Source organism: Onychomys torridus, chromosome 5, assembly GCF_903995425.1.
Source record: "Onychomys torridus chromosome 5, mOncTor1.1, whole genome shotgun sequence".
NCBI classification, from domain to species: domain Eukaryota; kingdom Metazoa; phylum Chordata; class Mammalia; order Rodentia; family Cricetidae; genus Onychomys; species Onychomys torridus.
Window position 1 is genome coordinate 97196690 of NC_050447.1, and position 22926 is coordinate 97219615.

At 41.3% G+C, this 22926-nt stretch overlaps 2 protein-coding genes across 2 annotated transcripts; both read left to right on the forward strand.

The window, feature by feature from the left end:
• The first annotated feature begins 11040 nt into the window (after window positions 1-11040).
• Window positions 11041-12107, forward strand: LOC118583716 (vomeronasal type-1 receptor 4-like). Its single transcript, XM_036187318.1, has one exon. The coding sequence runs from the start codon at window positions 11172-11174 to the stop codon at window positions 12105-12107; it is 936 nt and encodes a 311-aa protein (XP_036043211.1). The 5' UTR covers window positions 11041-11171.
• An 8891-nt stretch (window positions 12108-20998) lies between these two features.
• Window positions 20999-21898, forward strand: LOC118583706 (vomeronasal type-1 receptor 51-like). Its single transcript, XM_036187308.1, has one exon. It carries the CDS (start codon window positions 21005-21007, stop codon window positions 21896-21898), a length of 894 nt encoding a protein of 297 aa, XP_036043201.1. The 5' UTR covers window positions 20999-21004.
• The last annotated feature ends 1028 nt before the right edge of the window (window positions 21899-22926 follow it).

The window sequence follows — 22926 nt, forward strand, 5'->3', positions numbered from 1 at the left end:
GAAACCCTAGGATTACATTTCTCTATGAGCTCAAGAAACACAGTGTTATTTATTTGCCTTAATTTGGGAGCGGACGTGGTAAGCACGCAGCTTTGCTATGTATTGTAACCTGTCCTGAAAGCTACTTTATAGCCCAGTCCCTGACCTGGTACCTGCCTGGGCATTACAAGTATTTGCCATCATACCACAATTTGCCTTAGCATGCTAATATATCCAAACATTAAATCAGTTAGGCATTATAATAATTTACTTAAAAAAAAATAAGACTACTATGGTAGTTTGAATGTCATTGGCTTTCATAAGCTTGTAGGGAGTGACACTATTAGGAGGTATGGCCTTGTTAGAGGAAGTATGTCACTATGGGGCCAGTCTTTAAGGCCTCCTTCCTATGCTCAAGCTTCACAGAGTGTGGACACAGACTCCTTCTATTTTCTACTGGCTGCGGATTAAGATACAGAACCCTCAGTTCCTTCTCCAGCACCATGTCTGCCTGAACACCACCAATTTCCAGCACCATGAAGATAATGGACTAAACCTCTGAAGCTGTAAGCCACCTCGATTAAATGTTTTCCCTTATAAGAGTTGCCCTGGTCATGGTGTCTCTTCACAGCAATAGAAACCCTAAGATAACTAGTACTCAGCCACTTAAGAGTAGTTTAGGGCTTCTAGGCAGGTGGGAAGTAGGTTGTTACTATCTTTCCATTAACTGTCCCTATCGTGTGACTTTTAGCTTCTCATTAGCATTGGGAAAAACGCTGGAGGCAACGCTTCTGTCAGAATCACCAATTTTCCTCTTCAAAGCCAGAGGAAGAAAGCAAGACAGTGTAGGTGCAGAGGAGGAGGTGACCCCTTTCTGGGGTAATTTGTACAGCAGTGAGGATGACAGAGAGACAAGGGATGTCATCACAGTCCAGCAGGTTTGGTCACCAGCTGTTTGATGTTGTCAGGTTCCAAAATGGCTAGGAAACTCGTGATGTCAATGCGGGACAATTCTAATCTTGTTAGTTCTTAAATAATCACCACAAGAGGCTCTGGCCACCTGGTTCTCTCAAACGATGCCATCACGGGTCTGTAGACCATGTTCCAGGCCAAAGCCTCACTGACTGATGTGTAAATATCTCACTAACAGATTGTTAACGCTGGAGTTTCCACCTCTTGCTCCCTGTCACTCACAATGATTTAAACTGAACATCTAGGGTCTGCTAAACTACTTTGCCTGGAATCCCAGGCTCCTTTGCCCCCTATGCTGCGCAGGCACAGAGGAATACACGCTGCTGAGCTGTGGACTAGGAGACTAGGGAACTGAGGACACACTGGAGATCTGCTTGGTGAAGGTCAAGGGGTAGAGCCTTGCAAAGCAGAAGGACACTGGTGGCTGTGAGAACTCCACAGCCTCTAGCCAAAGAGGAAGTGGAAGGTCCAGAAAGCACCCCGACCCCGAGCCCTTCAGAATCCTGTGCTGTAGACTTCCCCTGGAAGCTTTGATTCCTGCAGTGTGTGCACAGCCCGGAGGGCAGCGAGGCTGGTCACCAAAGCTGGCCATCAGCTCACTACAGTTCCTGCAGGAAGAGAAATGGAAACACCTCCACAGTTCCCAAAGAAGTGGAGCCGAACCAACGCCCTGCAGCTCAGTATCAAACCAGCACCTGGCAGGAAGGAAGCTCGTTCCCTCCTGGTCTCTCCCAGGTCCAAGAGTTGAAACTCCAGAGCACAGCAAGAGAAAGGCCGGGGGTCTGTAAAATACTGCTCTTTTTAAGGTAAACTAGGGTTTTAATAAAGTCTAACTAGGTTAAAAACCACTTTCAGAGTATTATAAAGTAGATGTATGGCTAGGGAGGAGGGCTGTTTCTCTACAGCAATTATAGTTACAGGTTGTAACTATATTACAAGTGGACAGTGTGAACAGAATGACACATCTGTTCCTAACCCAGCATTTCTATCCAGATTTGTATATTGTCTACATTTTCTCTTACATCTTTAAAACTAAAGGTGATATATAACTAATCTTCAAGAAATGTACCCATGATTCCCTTGGAAAAGCTAAAATCACTTATCCACTTACTCTGGACTATTATTTGGTGGGTTTAGTGAACACACTTGAAAATTCTCTTAGCAAATTCCCAGTGTACTATACAGTAGAAACAGTTATCCCCTGCTTTGCACTAGGTCTCTTTAAATAAAGAGCAGCTAATGGTTGCCCACGTCTGTACCCCTGCTTAGCTTCAGTAGTTATCACGTAAGGGAGCTTACCCAGCACCACCTCCTTGTCATAGGCTCTCCCAGGAGCCATGAGCATGAGAACAGGGAAAGCATGTGAGGAGAGCAGATACTTTAGAGAGAGACATGTCCCCTCCTTTGAACTTCAGAATATTGATATACCCAAGGAATTACCATTTGGCTATTTCCCTATTGCTTGTGTGTTTATCTCAAGAAAATATTTCATCTTTTGGGCACACACATATAACTTTGGATGGTCAGGAGGACGATTTTTATATAAGTTGCATAATTCTGATGATTAGAAATAATATTAGAATTTTTTTATAACTTACACAGGAAAGCAACAGAATTCTCAGTCACAAAGACAGTTAATTTTAGATTTCAGAACAATTTCAAAACAGACTGACTGCCCCTGCAGAGAATTCACAAACCTAAGTTCCAGGTGTTTATCACTAAACTGAGGTCACAACTGAAGCAACTTTGGTAGCTACAACCCTCTGCAGTAATTCTCTTTCCACACGTACCCAAGCACTCAAGGGTTAGGCAACTACTCTTATTGTTAAGTCCTGAATTTCTGTGTCATTCTCTGTCTGGGAATGCTAACCACTCAGGCTACCTGCTTGGCCAAGTGTTACTCATTGGCCAGTCCGCATGAGCCCTGAGAAAAACTATGTGACCTATCATGTGTCATGAGGATGGGTCGAACCCTGAAAATGTAACATATAATTGTCCAGAATTTGGCTATGAGAAAGAGAAGGAAGAGAGTGTGTGTGTGTGTGTGTGTGTGTGTGTGTGTGTGTGTGTGTGTTGGAGTGTGTATATAGAAGGAGCTGAGGAAAGAACATGAGTAGGCAAGAGAGAGAGAAAGCAAGAGAGATTTTTCAGAGAGGATTCTTTTTCAAGATGAAGTAAGAGAAAGTTATCATCAGAAAGCCTGTGTGTTTCCTTATCTTTCCCCACAGATATAGTCTAGCCCTCACTGCCTTTGTGGATTTTTTTTTTTTTTTAACATACCATGGGCCCTCCAGCTACAAGTACCTGGTTAATACCTTTGTCAGTTTGTTTCCTAATTTCCTTAAAGAAACAGTGGCCTCATGAAATTCTTTGCAGTTTCCATTTTTCATGTGTGTGTTTGTGCATGTTTGGAATGTGTGTCCATGCTTATAAGTGAATGGACACCGGTGTGTGTGTGTGAAGTTGTACACATGCACATTTGTACTCACCTGTATGCATGAGTCTGCGGTTGGTGTCAGGAATCATCATTTTCAGGCAAATACTGAGCTCATCAAAATAATTCATCTCACTATACAGCTTCCTCTAGCGCTAGCCGGCCCCTGGCTTCTGAGGCTGGAATTACAGGCAGGCTGCCACCCCACCAGGCTTTTAAATGAATTGGCACTCACACTTGGAAGCCAAGCACTTTAACCACTGAGCAAGCACTCCAGTCAGGGTTTGTTAATACTAAATGCCACCCTGTCACAAGGAAATATCCTTTATATGGGATCAGCTTGTGGGACGAAATAGAGGTCACCAGTGAGAGAAGCGAACTCCCTGCCATATAATAATTTCAGATAGTGGTTATTTGCTGTTACTTGCTTCAAAAGTGAAAAAAAAAAAAAAAAGTAAGAATAAATGACCTAAGGTAAATCCAGACACATTGAAGACCTCGGAGCGTGGTAACATGGAAGGGTCATGGCCACGGAGCCCAGGCAGACCCATCAGGTGTGTTTCCCAGCCCACCAACCCACACACCCAATGCACTGGTCAGGTAGTTGGTTTCAATTGGTTTCAATGCAGACCTGGATCTTGGCTGGAGACAATGATGTCAAGAAAGTTATGACAGCCACCAGAAAGGTGCCCAAAGGGAACGAGCTGGTGACCACGGGTAACATGCATGTGTGAGTCTTTGAGTAGGTTCTTTTGAAGGAGCTAAAAGGGAAAGAGGAAAACAAGAGAGGTAAGGGTGTGAAGTGTGGCTTGAAGACCTCTCTGAAGAACAGCTCCTCCCCGGGTGATAGAGAGGACAGTGATGGCACCAAGCCGAGTTGCACAACAGACATCTCCCCCATCAAACAGACAGCAGCAGTGGCTGAGGCCTCCCCCAGTGCCCAGTGCGGTGTGTTCCTGGGATGGCATGGATACCAAGACAGAGGAGACACAGGAGGGAGTGCCTCACAGCTGAAGACACTTCTGGCACACAGGACTCAGTCTTCCGTGGAAAACTTGATGGCAGCTCAGGAAAAGCAGATCTACAGAGGTGGGGCTGGCAGCAGAGAGTTTTGGCTCTCTCTAAGGAGTGCTCCCTCTAAACAGGTGAAAGGGTCAGGTGCGCAGCTCAGAAAGCGTGTCTCCATTCTGTAGGCTGTCTCTTTACTGCACTAAATATTTTCATTCAGGTACAGAAGTTTTGATTTGTGGGGTCCCTTCTGTCAATCACTTGCTACTTTACTGAGCAACTGGAGTCATGGTGAGATGCTCTTGTCTATATCTTGAAGTTGTTTGTGTTTTGTTTTGTTTTGTTTACATTTTTGCATTTCCTCAAATAATTTCTTAATTCTCTATCTCGCATTGAGGTCTTTGGAGTTGGTTTGTGGGAGGATGATATAAACAGTCTAGTATACATCCTCTACACATATGTCCCCAGTTTCTCCAGCACCATGTGTCCTTCTCTGTGGACCAAGCACGCTGGACCACCAACATGACACACAGGACTCAACTGTTGCAATAAAGGCATGGCTGATGGGGAAACAACCAGATGCTTTCTGCCTGGATCTGAAACCCAATAAACAGAAGGGAATCCATATCTGATACCATACAGCTAGTCTAAAGCCTATGGTGAGGGTAGTGTGCTCATAGCACTAGTGGGGAGACTGCAGCTGTAATTTTGCTAACTAGACATGATGGGCCTGTCAAATCCATTGTAAATACTTGATTATACCCCTAGTTAGTGCTGCCATAGGTTTAGTCACGGAAGCTTCTTTTCTGCAGTGGGTAGTCACTTCAAGAACTCAAAGCTAGAAATAATGCTGATAGTGAGGTTTATAATCATCAACATTCTGCCAATCATATTTCTTATGTCTTCTTGTGGGGCTGATTATGTTGTAATGGAGCTAGTTTAAAATAAAGTCCATTTTATCTTAAGATTTAGAGTTGATATAGTCTTAGAGTTAAGGATGTTGTATTTTATGTAATACTGTCCTCTTATTTTACTAACACACATACACTATTATAATGATCAGAAATTAAGCAATGATCTTTTAGTATAAGATGTGAATAGAAGTACAGGCTGGTACAGACTGAGGCCCAGGACCCTCTCACAAACAGGCAAACAGCAATCCTATAGCATGTAGAAAAGGTGATGGTGCTTGGTTGCATTCTTTTGAAAAGGGGCATTTAAGCTGCCAAAGTCACATTCATGAGATGCTGTGTATACATTCCTTCCTGGGGATCCCGTGTGGATCTGTGATCCACAATACACAAATGCTCCCCACCATGCCAAGTGCCATTAGGAAAAGACAAGTGCTTCACTGACGAGTATCGGAACCATTTCCACTTTTCAAAAGGAAAATCTGCATCCTGGTAACACCTTTCTGAAGACAACAACAGGAATCAGTACATATTTGCAGCAAAGGCTTTATATTATGGAAAATTTCTGGAGTGGGAGAGGCAGTCGTGGTGAATGCCATCATGCAGATATTTGACAAAGGACTCTATCCTTTATACTGCGGAACCATTTGTGGAGTCTGGAGTCTCTTATGCCTTCTAGATGACTGATGTTCAAACATCTATTTTTCAGTTCTGGAATGTTCATGAGCTTCATGTCATCCAGACCAATGCACTTATTTAAGTTGTTAGAGATAATGGTGAGAACCATGTCATTGAACTCAAAATAAACTATTCTTTATGAAGTTAGCTTGCCTCGTGTGTTTTTCATAACAAAACTAGACAAACACCATGACTATAGAATTATTCCCCAGCACATGACTTTTTCTTTGTTGACCACTCTCTATGTCTGCTGATGCAGAAATTGACGAACACTTAAGTAAGTAAGAAAATAAGGCTCAAAATTATAGAGTTGCTAACAGTCTATTGAGAAGAAATGGATGCTCTGGCAAGATAGGACCTTAAATGTGAAAATAAAATAAACCAGTAGTATGAGATTAATAAAAGTGGTAATGATTTCTTTCTGTCACAAAGCTGCAAAATAAAATGGATTGTTTTCATTGTAATAATTCTGAGAGATGGCCTGTTGCAGGGCATCAGGGCTGGCCCATTGGCTACACAGTATTTCTGCTCCAAGAATACCACCAGAATGTCCTCTGCCTATAGGTGACTAATTTTTTCTACAGAACTCATCCCAGATGGAAGCACCATGAAGGACTGACTCTCTTTTTGATATTTTCTTACCTTTTATTGAATAAATCAGTCAATATCTTACAAGCTTTAAATTGCTTTATTTTTCTTTATACTTCAAAGGTAAAGAAGACACTTAGAAACTTTCTAAACAAATTAACAGAGAGAACAGAGGAAAGTGCTCCTTGATGGACAGAGATAATTATTTTATTTTTCAACTTCTGTCCCCCCTGACATATGTAGTGCACAAGTGAGTTTCTCTGCACCTGGATTTCCCCACTCAATAGAGAGGACGGAAATCCTGGCTTCATCAAAAGCTGTTGTTTCATTTACAGCAGAAGCATTTCTGATTTCTATTATATGTCAGCTTCAACCACATGTGTAGAGACACCACCACACAGGGCACAAAGAGATGAGTGACCACGAACTCATCTCCCAAGGAAACCCAGTGGTGCTTTCTCCTCAAGAACAAAATGATGATGTCATCACTTCTACAATCAGCCTACACCCACATTTGTTCATATCATTTTGCATTTGGGATAGGAAGGTCTCCAGGATACTAGTTTGCAAAGTACACAGAAGGACCACTCTTGGACACACGTGAGTTTTTGAAGTGTCCTTGACGTTTTATAACAAGTGAACGTTGTTTTTGGAATAAAGTCGAGGTTGGGGAGGCATTTATATTTCAAGTCTCATGTGATATTTAAAGTGCAGGAATGAAACAATCAATTACAGCAAACACTTAACTACCAATGGTACAGGGAGAAAAAGGGACTCTAAACTCATCCTGGTCCACGTTTGGAACTTGCTCAATAAGCAGAATTCCCAGTGCTGAGCATCATTTATTCTATTCCTGTGTAAGGAGGGATTTAAGAAAGAGAAGCAAGTGACTTCACCTGTGAGTCAGAAGCCGGTCCCCTGCCAGATCATAGCTTGTCTCTTTGGGAAGGTGAAACAGTCTGGAGATGCGGGGAGCTCTGTACAAAGAAACTTAGTTACTTGTTCATTTTCTCACCTCACATCCTTCCTCTCAAAATCATTAAGCCCTAATTAAACTTGAAATAACTTCTGAGGAAAACAGATGTAGTAATTGTGGAGAGAGGGGGAAGCTGTACTTCAGGGACTGGGGCCCTGCAGAGGCCTTCCTTCCCCTACACTGTGACAACATGAAACTTGAAGTCTGCACTACTGATGGCAGCCAAGAGCCCCACAAACCCTGACAGTACAAATAGGACCCGGCAAGTGTCACCTTCCCAGAGCTGCTCCAGAGGCTGTCTGTCTGCACCACAGAGGTCCAGGTGAGTTCATGGAGGTGAGATCTTCAACCCCTCAGCTGTGCAGGGAGAGTTTCACTAAAGCAGAAATCTCTCTCTTTGACTAAGCCAGGGAGCAGTTGACAGGCTCTGAGATCCTCAGGACCTCTGCTTTCCTCCTGACCCTGAGGAGGCTGGTCCCTGACTCGAGAAAGAGACAGAGAAATGGAACAGAAATGCTGAGACATCGCTAGCCATCGTCAGGCTGGAGGATCATGACAGAGCTCTGGTTGGGTCTTTGCCTGTGGTTATCTCCTTGCCTTTTCTTAAAAGGAAGCCATAACATGTATAAAAGTTTCAAGAGTGTATCAAAACCTAGAGACAGGTACTGGAAAGATGACTCAGTGGTTAAAAGCACTTGCTGCTGTCTCCACAGAACCTGGGTTTGTCCCAGCACCCACACAATATCTCACAATCATCTGAATCTATAGTTCTAGGAGATCTGTTGTCTTCTTCTGGCCTCCACTGACACCAGGCAAGCATGTAGTGCACATACATACATGCAGACAAAACACCCATACACATAAATTGGTTCAAAACAAACTAAAACAAAACAAAACAAAAACCTTGAGACAGGCAGAATATTACACTCCTACTATATCAGCACTAGGAAAATGAATCAGAAAGATTACATGCTGAAGACCAGCCTGTTACATAAGAAGACCTTATCTGAAAGAAAAGAGAGAGAGAGAGAGAGAGAGAGAGAGAGAGAGAGAGAAAGCTAAAACAAAATGTTGTTGTTTTTCAATCTCCAGATTGACTATCATAATGATTTTAACATGTTATCACCATTGGTGACTATAAAATTTGTACTTTTCAATTTGATGCATTTCCATATTTCAAATATTGGCAAATGTTTTCTTTTACAATGTGTTGGTAGGTCCTAAACACACTTATAATAAACTGGAAGGTTTTTGTTAAAGTTTCTTGATTCTGTCACATGATATCGCACACACGTGTAAATCAATTTTAATCGTTGTATGCCTGGAAGGTGTGGAGAAGTATAAACCACTAGAGTAGCAGTTACCATTACCATCTTGAGAATCCCTGCTGTAAAGGATACAAGCTGTGAATTAGTATATCCTGAAACAGCTCGCCTTAGTTTATTCCCAGTGCTGAGGAAATGGAGCAATAATCTTATATTTATTGGCATGGAAGAAATTACTAATGCACCTCAATGTTCTGAGGTTATACAGGACGTGGTATTCTTTGACTGTGTTAATAGAAATCATGTCTCCTCAAACATTTCACAAGATAATCTAAGAGATGAGCCATCTCTTCTTCCCTGTGATTCTTCATATAAAAAGATAAATCACGTTTGAGATGTCCCAGAAACTGGCTTCAAACAGAACTCAGAGCTTTAAAGTTTGAAGGGAAAAAAAGTGTTAGAGAGTAGAATCCCTAGTCCGTTGGGGGGAAAAAAGAAAAGAGTTAGAAAGTAGAATCCTTAGTCAATAAACAAGTGAAAACATTTTATATTTTCCATTGGGACTAGAGGTGAAAGGATTGCAGGGATTTCGACAGATTCCAATCTCTAGGTAAACAGTTAATTATTATTCCAAGTGTAGTAATGAATGTAGTGACGCTGACATGCCTGCTATTAATGTCTGGAGCATGTTTCATTATGTGCAGACATATAGGAAGGCATTGTGAATTCTAGGGTGCAATAGAACAGGAGTTAATTACCCCGTTGTTGGAGGAGCCGTTGAAAGGTCATAACTGGCATTCCTAGAGCCATTAGACAACATGAACACACAAGGCTATGTTCACGCAGGTCACAGGTGACATCACCAAGACACAGACATTAAAGGGATCCTGTGAGTTTAACAGGAGGGAGCAAAGGGAACAGGGGCCTTCCAAGTACCAGAACACACAAACCCGTGGAGCCACTGAAACATCCAGTTTCCTCTCGTTCTAGAAAAGGTGCCCACAGCTTACCATGAGTACCTGAGAAATGAGAGCGGAGCTCCTGAACGAGAAGAATCACATCCTGCCGAGATCTAAGGTTCTGGAATCAGCTCACACCAATGCAGAACAAAGCAGCCTGCCGGATAAACAGGTGGGAGAAGAATCAGCACAGTGCGCCCAACCTATGGTACTGTATGCAGCCAATACTGAAGACTAAAAACTTCATTCATTTCATAGTAGCATATAATACTTCATTAATCCCCTTCCCCCATCCACCTCATCATCATCCCCTGGTCCAGAGCTATACCAAACTATTTTAGATGCCCTGAGGTTGCTCATTGGGGCTCACAGATTCCCTGAAGACATCCACCGAGATCACAGCCCTCTGCTACCCACTCTCCTAGGAAGTGTCCCACGATTCCTCTCCATGGTCTTTCTAATTACAATAGGGTAGTAACATGACTTTTTAACGAAGAATTTCTTTTCAGGATGTCTTTTGATGATTCAGCTTTAATTGTTGGACCCTATCTGGAAACGTTATTCAATATGACTTTGAACTGAGGACTATTTTTTTTATCATAATCATTTATATGGAGTGAAATCACAGAATAATTAATGTCAAAAATTTAAATGGAGAAATCCAAATTATAAAGCTTTGAAGCCAAATGCAAACCTGGATGTAGTTCTACTAATCAAGATGCAGATAAGAAAGGAATATCAGACAAAGCAGGAGAGAGTGTGGAGGGTAAGGTTACTAAATCTGAGATGTGTTACAGGTGTTGACCCAGCAGGGATTCCCAGTGTCTGTGAGGTGATGTGGGGAAGGCACACAGATTCAGCATGAGCCTCAGGCTTTGGGAGTCGGGTGGGGAAATATTATGAAATCGAATGAGAAATAGAAGAAATGTTGGTTGGAGAAGCTGGAATTCAATTCAGCTATGCTGAGAGTTAACTAGGAAAATCCAGGTATGAAGACATACAGACAGAAAGAGAGACACAGACAGACAGACAGACAGACAGACACACACACACACACACACACACACACTCACACTCACACTCACACTCACACACACTTGACCAAGTCAACTTTGCTAGTGCACAGCTCAAAAATCAAAATCTCCTTTGAAACTTTAGATTTTGAATAGCAGTTCCCAAACTCACCTGTCAGAGCACACACAATATCCCAGAGTCCACAGTGGGGAAAAAGAGGCATTTCAAGGATCTAATCTACATACATTACCTGTATCCATGGATGCCTCTTGCACACTAGAAAATGTCATTGTGGAAAATGTGTTTTCTGATCCATGTCTAACATTACTGATGTTTTTTTGAAAATTTGCAGCCTGGAAATAAGCTTTTCTAACTAAGAAGGAAGAAATGGTTCTGAAGTTTATTAAGGAAATAGTTTTCCTCTTTATGACTGTGCTTGGCACTCTGGGGAATGCTTCTGTTTCTGTGAATTATATGTTCAGTTGGTGGGGAGGCCCTGAGAGGAAACCCATACACCTTATTCTCATCCACTTGGCTTTTACAAACATCATTATCCTCCTTGTAAAAGGATTGCCAAAGACAATAGCAGCTTTTGGGTTGAGAAACTTCCTAGATGACATAGGCTGTAAGATCATTGTTTACCTGGAGAGAGTGGCCCGTGGCCTCTCCATCTGCACCAGCAGTCTCCTCACTGTGGTCCAGGCCATCACCATCAGTCCCAGAGCATCTGGGTGGAGGAGGCTCAGACCAAAGTCTGCATGGCACATCCTTCCATTCTTTTCATTCTTTTGGATACTCAATGCTTTAATAAGTGTGAACCTAATCCACTCCATCACAAATATTAACCTGAATGTATCACAGCTTAAAAATGACTATAATTATTGTTATTTTATGCTAGAAAGTCAGATAATAAAATGGATTGTTCTCCCTCTCATGGTCCTGAGAGATGCTGTGTTTCAGGGTGCCATGGGAGGGGCCAGTGGCTACATGGTATTTCTTCTGCACAAGCACCACCAGCATGTCCTCTACCTTCAGAACTCTGAGCTTCTCTACAGAACTCCCCCTGAGCTGAGAGCTGCTCAGAGTGTCCTCCTTCTGATGCTCTGTTTTCTTTTCTTCTACTGGACTGACTGTGCTTTTTCTCTATTTTTAAGTCTTTCTTCAGGGAACAATTCTGAGATAATAATTACTCGGGAATTTCTGGTCCTGGGTTATGCAATCTTCAGCCCCCTTGTGCTGATTCACAGGGATGGACTTCCAGCTGAGTGCTGGCATGCTCAGTGGAAGAAATTGAGACAATGTCCCTCTCGTTTATCTGTTTAATAAGCATAAAAGAAATCCAACCAACACACTTTAAAGATGTTTTAATTCATAGACAGTAATCTTAGTAACTTACAGCCTTGACTTAAGAGAGATCGAAGCAAATCACAATGATATGCATATTTTCTACAGCTAGGCACCCTGGAGAAGTGCCTTTAACTTCAGATTATGAAAATAATTTTCTCAGCACTGAGTCCAGGAGTGGGATGTGTGAGGACAAATTAGGTAAATTTTATCAAAAGAACTGGCCTATCTCTCTTTTAGCTAGGAATTTCTTATCTTAGATCTATAGCTACAGGTAGATTTGTTCTTTGAGAATTTCATTGGGGGAAAATGTTATACATTATAGAATTGTTGTTTCCTAAACACAATAATTTAACCACAAAAAGTCTATTTTGGGCTGCTTGAAATCAGGTTAATTATCCAGCCACAGAGAAGATCTTATGGAATTGTGAAGTAATTGTAAAGAATCAAGACACCTTTATCTAGAATGATATGTACTGTGAAATTTCAGTCAGTAGAATCCATTGACACCAATCACGGAACTGAAATTCTTGGAAACACTTAATCGATGCATGAAGAGTGTCTGCAGTAACAGAGATCATAGACTGTATAACCAGGTAATATATGTACAGTAAAGTGCCATTCTATATCCCCTGTAATCGCTGTATTCATAAAAATGTGAATTCTTCTTCAATATTGATAAATAAATGTGTTTGCAAGCCGACAGGACTTGTTGGTAGCTGCCCTTTGTTGTACCCTAACTCTCCACAACACTATTCATCTCTCTGTCATGAAAGAACTGCATAAGGATCTCATTCTACTTTAATTTAATTGACAATTTCTGCTATTGGATCCACACAATAAGGTACTGGGTAGAGAATATGGGTCAAGCTATCAGATATTGAATGAGCCCATTATGAAAAATACTTACTGATAGTTAACTTATTATATTATTTTTGAACTCTAGAATTGTTAGAGACAGATTTGTACACTATTTGAAAATAAAATTTCTGTCACCTCTGGCAAGAACCCCTGTAAACATCATGGTTCTATTTTACAATGGTGAATATATATTTATTTTGTACTTGGTTGCACAAAGAAATGTTAGCAATTTCTGTTATAATTTATGCTATAGTTCCTTAAATAGCTTGGCTTTCTAGCATAAATGTTAGCTTGCAGTGTGAATGTAGAAATATTACTTATCTTATATTTCAAAACTTTTCTTCAATTATCATTTATTCAAGCATTATGAAAGGTTTTGTAGGCAATCATCACTGCAGGATTTGTTTTTATATTTTATTTTACTGGCATCAAAATCTATGAAGAGAAGAGAGTGAACACAACTCAAATTCCAGTCTGTCCTTTCTCACGCTGTGTCAATGGTCATGCATCTCCTGTCTACTCTTAATGCTCAGCAACCTTCTCTCCAAATTCAGATGCAACACATTGCTCTGCACCCCATCCCCAGAATCTTACATCACTTCCTCTTGAGTCAGCTCTCAAAGACTGATTTAGAAAGTGCTTGTTTGAAATCTGGTTCCTTCAGATCAAGGCGTTTTGCCAGGTGTGGTGTGCATGCCTGCAATCTCAGGACTCAGGGGGTTAAGAAAGGGGTAAGGGGAGGGTGAGGATAAAGGAGGAAGAGGAGAAGGAGGTGGAGGCAGAGCTGGGAAGATGACTATCAGTAATGTGCTGGCTGTGCATTATGAGAACCTGAGTTCAGATCCCTAGGACCATGTAATAAAATAAGCCATGCACAGTGGCCTGAAAGGTGGAGAAAGACAGATCCGGGCAGCTCACTGGCATCCAGTCTACCCAGTCTAGGAGCTCTGATACAGACCCTGTCTCAAAAGATAGGATGTAGAGGGCAGATGAGTCAGCTCACCAGGTAAGGGAACTTACCACTAAGCCTGATGAAACAGATTCGGTCCTTGGGACCCATATAGTGTAAGGAGAGAACTGACTCCCTTAAGTTCCCCTCTGACCTCCATGTGCATCACACACACACACACACACACACACACACACACACACACACACACACACGAACCAAAAAATAATGATAATAATGATAATGTGGAGAGTTACAGTGGAAGATGACACCAGATATCAACCTCCATATTTACATGCAGAAAGAGAGAGAGAGAGAGAGAGAGAGAGAGAGAGAGAGAGAGAATGCAAGGCTTCAGCAGTAAGTGAGTAAATTCACACCCAGGCACATCATAAATTGCTAAATATTAAAACAATAAATTAACCTAAGAGAAACAAGACTCTTCTTGTGAAGAAACCTGGATTCTCAAATGACACTGGAGTTTTCACAGGGCACAGTGAATGTTATTCAGATTTTGCATTGATCACTTTTCCTTATGGAACCTCTACTCAAATTTGTGGGGCACAGTGACATTTTACACCTCTAAAAACTAGTGTAGGGGCTGGAGAGATGTCTCAGAGGTTAAGGGCACTAGGACCCCGTTTCAATGCCCTGCACCCACAGGGCAGCTCACAACCATCTGTAACTCCATTCTCAGGGGCTCTGATGCTCACTTCACAGACACTGCATGCATATAGTACAGACACTCATGCAAATATATACTCATAAATATAAAATAAAAGTAAAATCTAAAAATACAATTTCTAAAAACTAATGTCAGTTTAGACTAGTGTCCTATCAAATCTGAAAGGTATAAGTTCATTTCTCACCACAAAGTAACCTAGTAAATGAGTGCAGTTCATTTGTGCCAGAAGGAACATTGACTGACAGCACATATCTGTGGTGGCAATCTATGAAAGAGAATCTGGCTTCACCCTTTTTGCAGGAGCTTTGAGACTGAACATTGACCATATCTGGGAACTGCTGATGAACAGTTCTAGTGTTTCAAGTCAGATGAATCTAGATCTGGTGATTTCCCCTTATATATAGCATATAGAATTCTGGTGGAGTTCTAGGCTAATACCATGATTAGCCAATCAGCACAAGAGGTTTTTCTGCATTGAACTGTTCTGATCACTGTCGTTTCCATGACCATAGCAACCTTCCCTATGGTGACTCGGTCTCATCATTTGTTCCCTATCTAGTTTGGCTAGAGATTTTATGTCAACTGGAGAACCCCACCACAGAGCTCATCAGAATGTTGGGGCCTGTCCATTCTCATTAAATAATTTCTCACAGACACAGTGCAAGGGCTGTGGACCACTAAGACTATACAGTGTATAAAGTGATGTTCTGACACCTGCATATACACGTGTCCCCACATACACAAGCACATTGTGAGTTGTTAAAAGTAAATGATCAATGTATTTACAAGTTCATAGTCTCTTCTCACAGTGCTAGCTAATGAGTGTGTAAACCAGGTCCAGAATATTTGACTCTGAATCTCTCTCAATCTTTCTCCCCCATCTTCAAACATTTACAACCTTTTAATGTTGATCATTGAAGGATTCCACATAGATTAGGTGATCATTGGAATCAGAAGGCTTATGAAGAAATCTGCTAAATACCAAGTGAACAATGGCTTAGTTAAGGTAAAATACAGAAGTATCTAGGAAATTTCCATCTGTCACTTGATAAATTCATAATGATCACTTGAAAAGTAAATTTTCTCTGAAAAAGAAACACAAGGGAGGATGATGGAAAGTAACACAAAGAGATAAAAAGGGAGTAAGATAAATAACGCTATAGGGAAACTTCATAAGCTTACATTAAAATACATGTTGTTTATATATAAATACACACACACTTAACTTAAATATATATACACATACATCAGAGAGAGAGAGAGAGAGAGAGAGAGAGAGAGAGAGAGAGAGAATAGAGTTACCCCACACAGAGGATAATAATCCTCCCAGAAGCCATGGACTAACCACCCTAGTGCTTAGCAAAGGAAACAGCTCTTTGAGTTATTGGTCAAGGGTATCCAAAGACCCCAGAACAATATAGGCTACAGCCATCATCCTTGTTTTGCTGTGGGATGCCTTTCTGTATGCTGTCAATATGTGTGGCTCCCATTGAATAATTTTCCCCCTCTTGTAAGAAAGCTTACAGCCAGGTGGGAAATCCAAGCAGAGATACAGAGAGAAGGGTAGAGTCAAGAGAGACCACAGCTGCCTCCAAAGGAGTAACAAGATGCCAGCAGACCAGTAATGCCACAGCCAAATGGCAACATGCAGATTAATAGGAATGGGTTAATTTAAGATGAAAGAGCTAGCTAGCAAGAAGCCAAAGCCATAGGCCATACAGTTTGTAGTTAATATAAGGCTTTGACGCCGGGTGGTGGTGGCCCACACCTTTAACCCCAGCACTCAGGAGTCAGAGAGGTAGGCAGATCTCTCTGAGTTCGAGGCCAGCCTGGACTACAGAGTGAGTTCCAGGAAAGGCACCAAAGCTACACAGATAAACCCTGTCTCAAAAAAAACATAAAAAAGAAAAATAAAAAAATATAAGCCTCTGAGTATTTAGTTTATAAATGGCTGTGGGACTGAAGGTGGGAGAGATTTGTATGGACTGCTGGGCTAGGCAGAACAGGAGAAATTTCCAGCTACTTGGTTACCTCCCAGAAGTTGAAGGCAAGACCCTATTGCTGAAGATATCACAAACTTCACATAAAATACTTGGGGGAATCAACCTGGTAATTGACCTGGAAGCCTCCTTCCTGAGAGCTACCTCTTAATAGTATTGTAAGATGATGTACTGCTAAGGGAGAAAAGCAACACTAGTACTATTCAGCTGTAAAGCCTACAAACCACAATGGGTGACCTGGCAAAGTATGTCTAATGGCTCAACAGAGGCACATATATATTGGGTAACCAACAGCATCTTGGGGATAACCAACAGCATCTTGGGGATAACCAACAGCATCTTGGGGATAACCAACAGCTGTCTAAATGGATTTAATGGATGCTCAATAGGAGAAAACTCATGCTTGGCCCTATCTATGAAGCTAGCTAAGATCCCATGGGTGGAAAGGTCACAGATTGTAGAAGAGAAACCTACTACTGCCACTTTCCTAAATCAATAAAGCTTTAAACCATGTTCTAAATATTTATGCTCATACCCACAGGTAAGTATACCTCTCACCCATTGTGGTAGTTTGAATGAAAATGTGCACCATAGACTCATAGGTAGTGGCATTATTTGAAAGAATTAGGGCATGTGGCCTTGTTAGAGTAGGTATGGTCTCTTGTGTCACTAGAGATGAGCTTTTGGACCCAGGACATCACCTTTCCAATGATCATGGATCTCCTCATATCTGGCATTGGCCCCAATGGCTTCCACCATCTTAGCCAGAGCTCCTTTGTCTTTTTCATGAGCAATCATACACATGTCCTGTGGAGTGGCTACCCTGCCCTTCCCCTTGATGATGTAGTATAGAACTCCCATCTTGAAACATGGAAGGCAGGGAGACCACCATCTTGATGGAGCCAGTCATGACCAACTAGACCTACTTATTTCCACCAAGTAGCGACAGTATTGACCTCGGCTTGAAAGACAGGCAGCCATTAGTGAGAATGTACTAAGCCAACAGAGAAACCATTCCAGATAAACTATAACTCAATATCAAATAAGGGGCATATAATTTTGTAAAACACAGAGTATCCTAAATTCACCTGGTAATTTGGCTCCCTGTGTAAATTTCCTGCCTCCACTAATAAATCAGTCAATAACCTTCCCATATGTACTAACAGCCATTATAGGACAGGATGAGTCTTTCACATGGAGTTCCACTGGGTTTTGGGGTCCCATTTGCTGTTTAATGGACAAAGAAGGAAACAGTCACTCATGGAAGACCTTGAACCATCAAGGTGCCCACAGCAAGGAGAGCCTCTTGCTCCCAACTGTGTATCTGACACTTTCTCAGGAAGTGGAATCTCCAGAGATGGATGACACTTGTCCTGCTCTCAGGTGTGGATCAGGTCTGGGGAAGAACAGGACGTTGCCTTTTCTGTGCCTGTAAGGCAACTCCTCTTCTCATTCCCAGCTTCAGAACTTTGTGACGGCGAAGAGACAGCCTGGAGACGTAGGCAGAGAGACTTGGAACCTAGCTGCTGTTCACTTCCTCACTGTGTGTCCACTAAAGTAATTCAACTCCAGACTGTACTTCCAGGGATCACTTCTATAGTTCACGTCATACAGTAATTAAACTCCAATTAAGTCTGAAAGAGCTTCTAGAAGATACCTATGTAGTAATTGTGGAGGGAGAGAGAGATGTACCCCAGGGATGAGATTCCACACAGGGCTTCCTTCTCCCCTACACTCTGAGAGCTGTGAAAACTGAAGCCCAGTGTGACAGGTTGTTGAAAACAAGACTGAATCCAGAAGGTTCAAACACAGCCCTGGAAGGCTCACTTGGCCAGAGGACTCACCCAGAGCCTGTCCTCCACCTCAGCCGCTGCAGTGAGCACACCTGAACACTCTTTGATGTCTCTCCCTGGAGCTGCAAAATTTCCCTCAGAAGCACATCAGCTCCTTTTTCTTTGACTGTGAGGCATAGGGCTGGGCGAGCCTGATCTCCACAGGTATGTACCACAGGCTGGAAAATGGTTGAGTGCCAGGCTTCCATGCTTAGGAGCCAGTGCCTTTGGAGAGCTCAGTGTGTGGGGAGAGGGGGTGTATATATATATATATATATATATATATATATATATATATATATATATATATAGAGAGAGAGAGAGAGAGAGAGAGAGAGAATAGAGAGAGAGATATAATATATATATATATATATATATATATATATATTATGTGTGTGTCTGTGTCTGTGTGTATGTATCTTAAATGTTTTTCTGCACTCATCCTCAAAGTCTCCCCAAATCTTATAAATAACATACTGTACCTCTGAGTCAAATTCATCATTATATATTAGTATGATGGAGAAACCTATTAACAATTAGTATTGAAAATTATTCTTTATCTTGGCCAGGTTATGAGTTAATATGATCCATTGTAAATTATACTTATTTTCTGAAGCATCAAGCACTATTGCCATTGTTAGTTGCGAAAATTTCTGTCTGAAATGGGAACAGTTGCCTGCCTGAGTTGTTACCTAACTCAATGTACAGCACGCCCTTTTAAGTAGTTTCCAACAATAATTCAAAAGCTGTTTAGGAAGGTAATTCCCTATTGACCCTGCTACTATTCAAATTGTTGCTCAAAAACTACTGGAAGTGTTGTAATAGGTGTTTCAAAGATTACCCCAAATCTGATTTGGAGCTTTGGGTTCTCACTAACATTAAGGTAGGAATCCTGGGAAGATGGGAAACACTAGACCAAAATCATAAAATCATAATATATTTGTTAATGACATGAGGGTACTGAGGAATAGTCTTAAATTTGTTTGTTTGTTTTTTAGGATTCTAGATGTCTGACTAAAGTTTTAATCAACTCTTATTTAAACATACTAGTTACAGCTGTTCTTACTGACATGCCTGGTGCTTTATTGCACTATGAGCTGAGAATTTAAAATCCCAGCATGCTATGTTTAATGCATGGCTACAGATTGTAATCTCTCATCTTGCAGTCAAGGAAACTGAGGCTGAAAGACTGTACTTTCGTGAGTGTTTCTACTTATGAGGCTGCATCATCCCAGACTTGGGATGTTCACGCAGTTCTTGCTGCCAGTGATCTTGGAGATAAAAGATAAAAGACAGGCATAGAGGCACACACCTGTGAAGTATAAAGATAAATGAATCAAAGATACAGTAACTGGAGACAGAACATAAAACAGGTCTGTAGGAGGAAGTTGGTCCCACCCAGACCCATGGTCTGGACAAATCTCTCCACCCACAGTCCCACAGCCACTTATAAAATAATTACTCACATGCTTACATATTAATCACAAACTGTTTGGTCTATGGTTCAGCTTCTTACTAGCTAGCTCTTACATCTGAAATTAACCCATTTCTGTTCATCTCTGTGTCACCACACGTCTCATGACTTCACCTTTGTTACATTAACTCTGGCTTCCCCAGGCACCTCGCAGCATCTCCTCTGGCCCGACTTTCTTCTCCATGTATCTCTGCTTGGGTTTCCCGCCTGCCTCGAAGCTGCTTTGCCATAGAGCAGCTTATTATTAAGCAATGATAACAACACACATTCACATCATAAAGGAAGACCATCCCACAGCACAGATCTTTTCTATATTCATTTTAAAAGAAAAACCACATAATAACAAAACAAAAAGAATTACAGAAGAAGAAAGGTCTCTCATTCTGAAAGATGCTAATGTTGATGCTGTAAGATAGGGTTGTTTTGTTTCATATTGTTTTTCATTTTGCTTTTGGGGCTGCTCTAGGGTTTTCTTGGGGTGGGGTTCAGACAGGGTCTTGTTATGTGACTGTGGCTGACCTGAAACTCTCTATGTGATTGCAGGGAATCCACAGTAATACTGCCTCACCCTTCTTCAAGAGATGAGATGACAGGAGCGAATGGCCAGGGTGGTCACAGTTATTTAAAGAAGTGTCTGTTGACTAGCTGTGTAGGAGAGGAGGTTAAGGGAATGTCCAGGTTGGGAACAGACTCACAGCAGAGGTAACAAAATTAAATAGTAAACACTAGGAGACATTCAGGTTGGTGAGCATTTGAGTTTATTTCAACACATGTTGGGGTTCAAAATACATGGAATATGTAAACATCTGAACATGTAATTTAATTTTGCTATTATGGAAGTCTATTTGCTAATATAAATACGTTTTGTAATTTCAAATATTTTATCTTCTCCCACAGACTCCACTTAAGGTATAAGATGTCTCATAAAGACTAACAAGAAAAAAAACAGAATTCTTTAGATAGAAAATTTGTTCCATTACACATCAGGGCTGTCTTTTATATATCAGAAAGACACTATGATATTAAATATATTTTACAGATACATATCATTTTCTCACACTCTATAATGTTAGAAATGGTTTTGAATATTAGTGAAATAACAATATTCCTTCTTATAACTGGACTTGGCACTGTGGTGAATGCTTCTGTCTTTGTGAACCACATAGGCGCTTTTGTTGGTTCTGGGAAGAAATCTATACACCTTATTCTCATGCACTTGGCTTTCACAAATATTATGATGCTTTTTTCCAAGAGCATGCCAACAACAATTGCAGCTTTAGGTCTGAGACACTTCCTAGGTGATGATGGCTGTCACATTATTGTTTATCTGGAAAGGATGGCCCGAGGCCTCTCCATCTGCACCAGCAGTCTCCTCACTGTGGTCCAGGCCATCATCATGAGCCCCAGAGATTCCTGGTGGGGGAGACTCAGACTGAGATCCACATGGCATATGATTCTTTCACTGCTCTTCTTTTGGATTCTCAATTCACTAATCAGCATGAACCTCCTTCATTCCATCAGAAACAGAGTCACAAATACATTACAATTGAGTAACAATGGTTTATACTGTTATTTCAGAAAAGTAAGTCAGAAAATAAACAGCATGTTTCTCCTTCTTATGGTCCTGAGAGATGCAGTGTTTCAGGGTGCCATGGGAGGGGCCAGTGGCTACATGGTATTTCTTCTCCACAAGCACCACCAGCATGTCCTCTACCTTCAGAACTCTGAGCTTCTCTACAGAACTCCCCCTGAGCTGAGAGCTGCTCAGAGTGTCCTCCTTCTGATGCTCTGTTTTCTTTTCTTCTACTGGACTGACTGTGTTCTTTCTTTATATTTATCTTTCTCTTTGAAGAATGACTCCTTCACAATGCATTTTCAAAAATTTCTGACCCTTGGTTATGCAGTTCTTAGCCCATTTATCCTGATTCACAGGGAAGGACACCTGGCTGAATGTTGGCATGCTCAGTAAGATTGAAGAAGCCATGTTGCTTCAGAAAAGGAGGTTTGAAATGGCTGTTAGTATGTTTTATGCCTTGTATATGTTTTTTAATCAAGTAAGAAAAGCTTATGCAGGTAAGGATAGTCTCACACAGTACAGCTGGTAGTGAGCAGCCTATGTCTGATACTAAGATCAGATCAAAGAGAGCAGGACCCAGGTACCTTCTTATTTTCTCTCACATAATCCTTCAACATTCAGTGTGAACTCTGCATAGATAGACAGAGGTCATTCAGTATGAATTCTGCATAGATAGATGGAAGTCATTTGGTGTGAACTATATATAGATAGATGGAGGTCATTTGATGTGAATTCTGCATGGATAGCTGAAGGCCATTTGGTGTGAACTCAGCATATATAGATGGAGATCATTAGGTGTGAATTCTGCATAGATAGATTGAGGTCATTTGGTGTGAATTCTACATAGATAGATGGAGGTCATTTGGTATGAATTATTAATAGATAGATGGAAGTATCTCTCCACTGAGCTTCAGGTAGTGAAGATCAGCAGAGTGATGTGTCAGCATCTGCACAAATTACTGAAGTGAATCCCTTTGACTCAGGAACCTCATTTCTAGGAACTAATCCTTCAGATACAGGTGTTCACTGAAGAAATACAATTTACAAATTATGTATATCATTCCAAACACATTACCTAAATATCAAACGAGATATGCATTTGTTAGCTGCTTGAAAATATTCAGGGGCTGGGGAATAACTCAATGTCAAGGTGACCTCCTCTATGGACAAGGCCAAGGCTCAACCTCCAAAACCAAAGCAAAGAGAACAACACAAGAAGAACCATATCCCCAAGTTCCACACTTACAAGAGATTATGGCATTTACCACTGGTGGAGATGGCACAGCAGGGAAAGGCACTTATCACAAGACTGACACCTGAGCTTGACCCCAGGAACCACATGATTAAAGAAGTAAACTGACTCTCTTAAGATGCCCTCTGACCTCTACATGTGCCATGGCACATGCGTGTTCCCCTCCCAC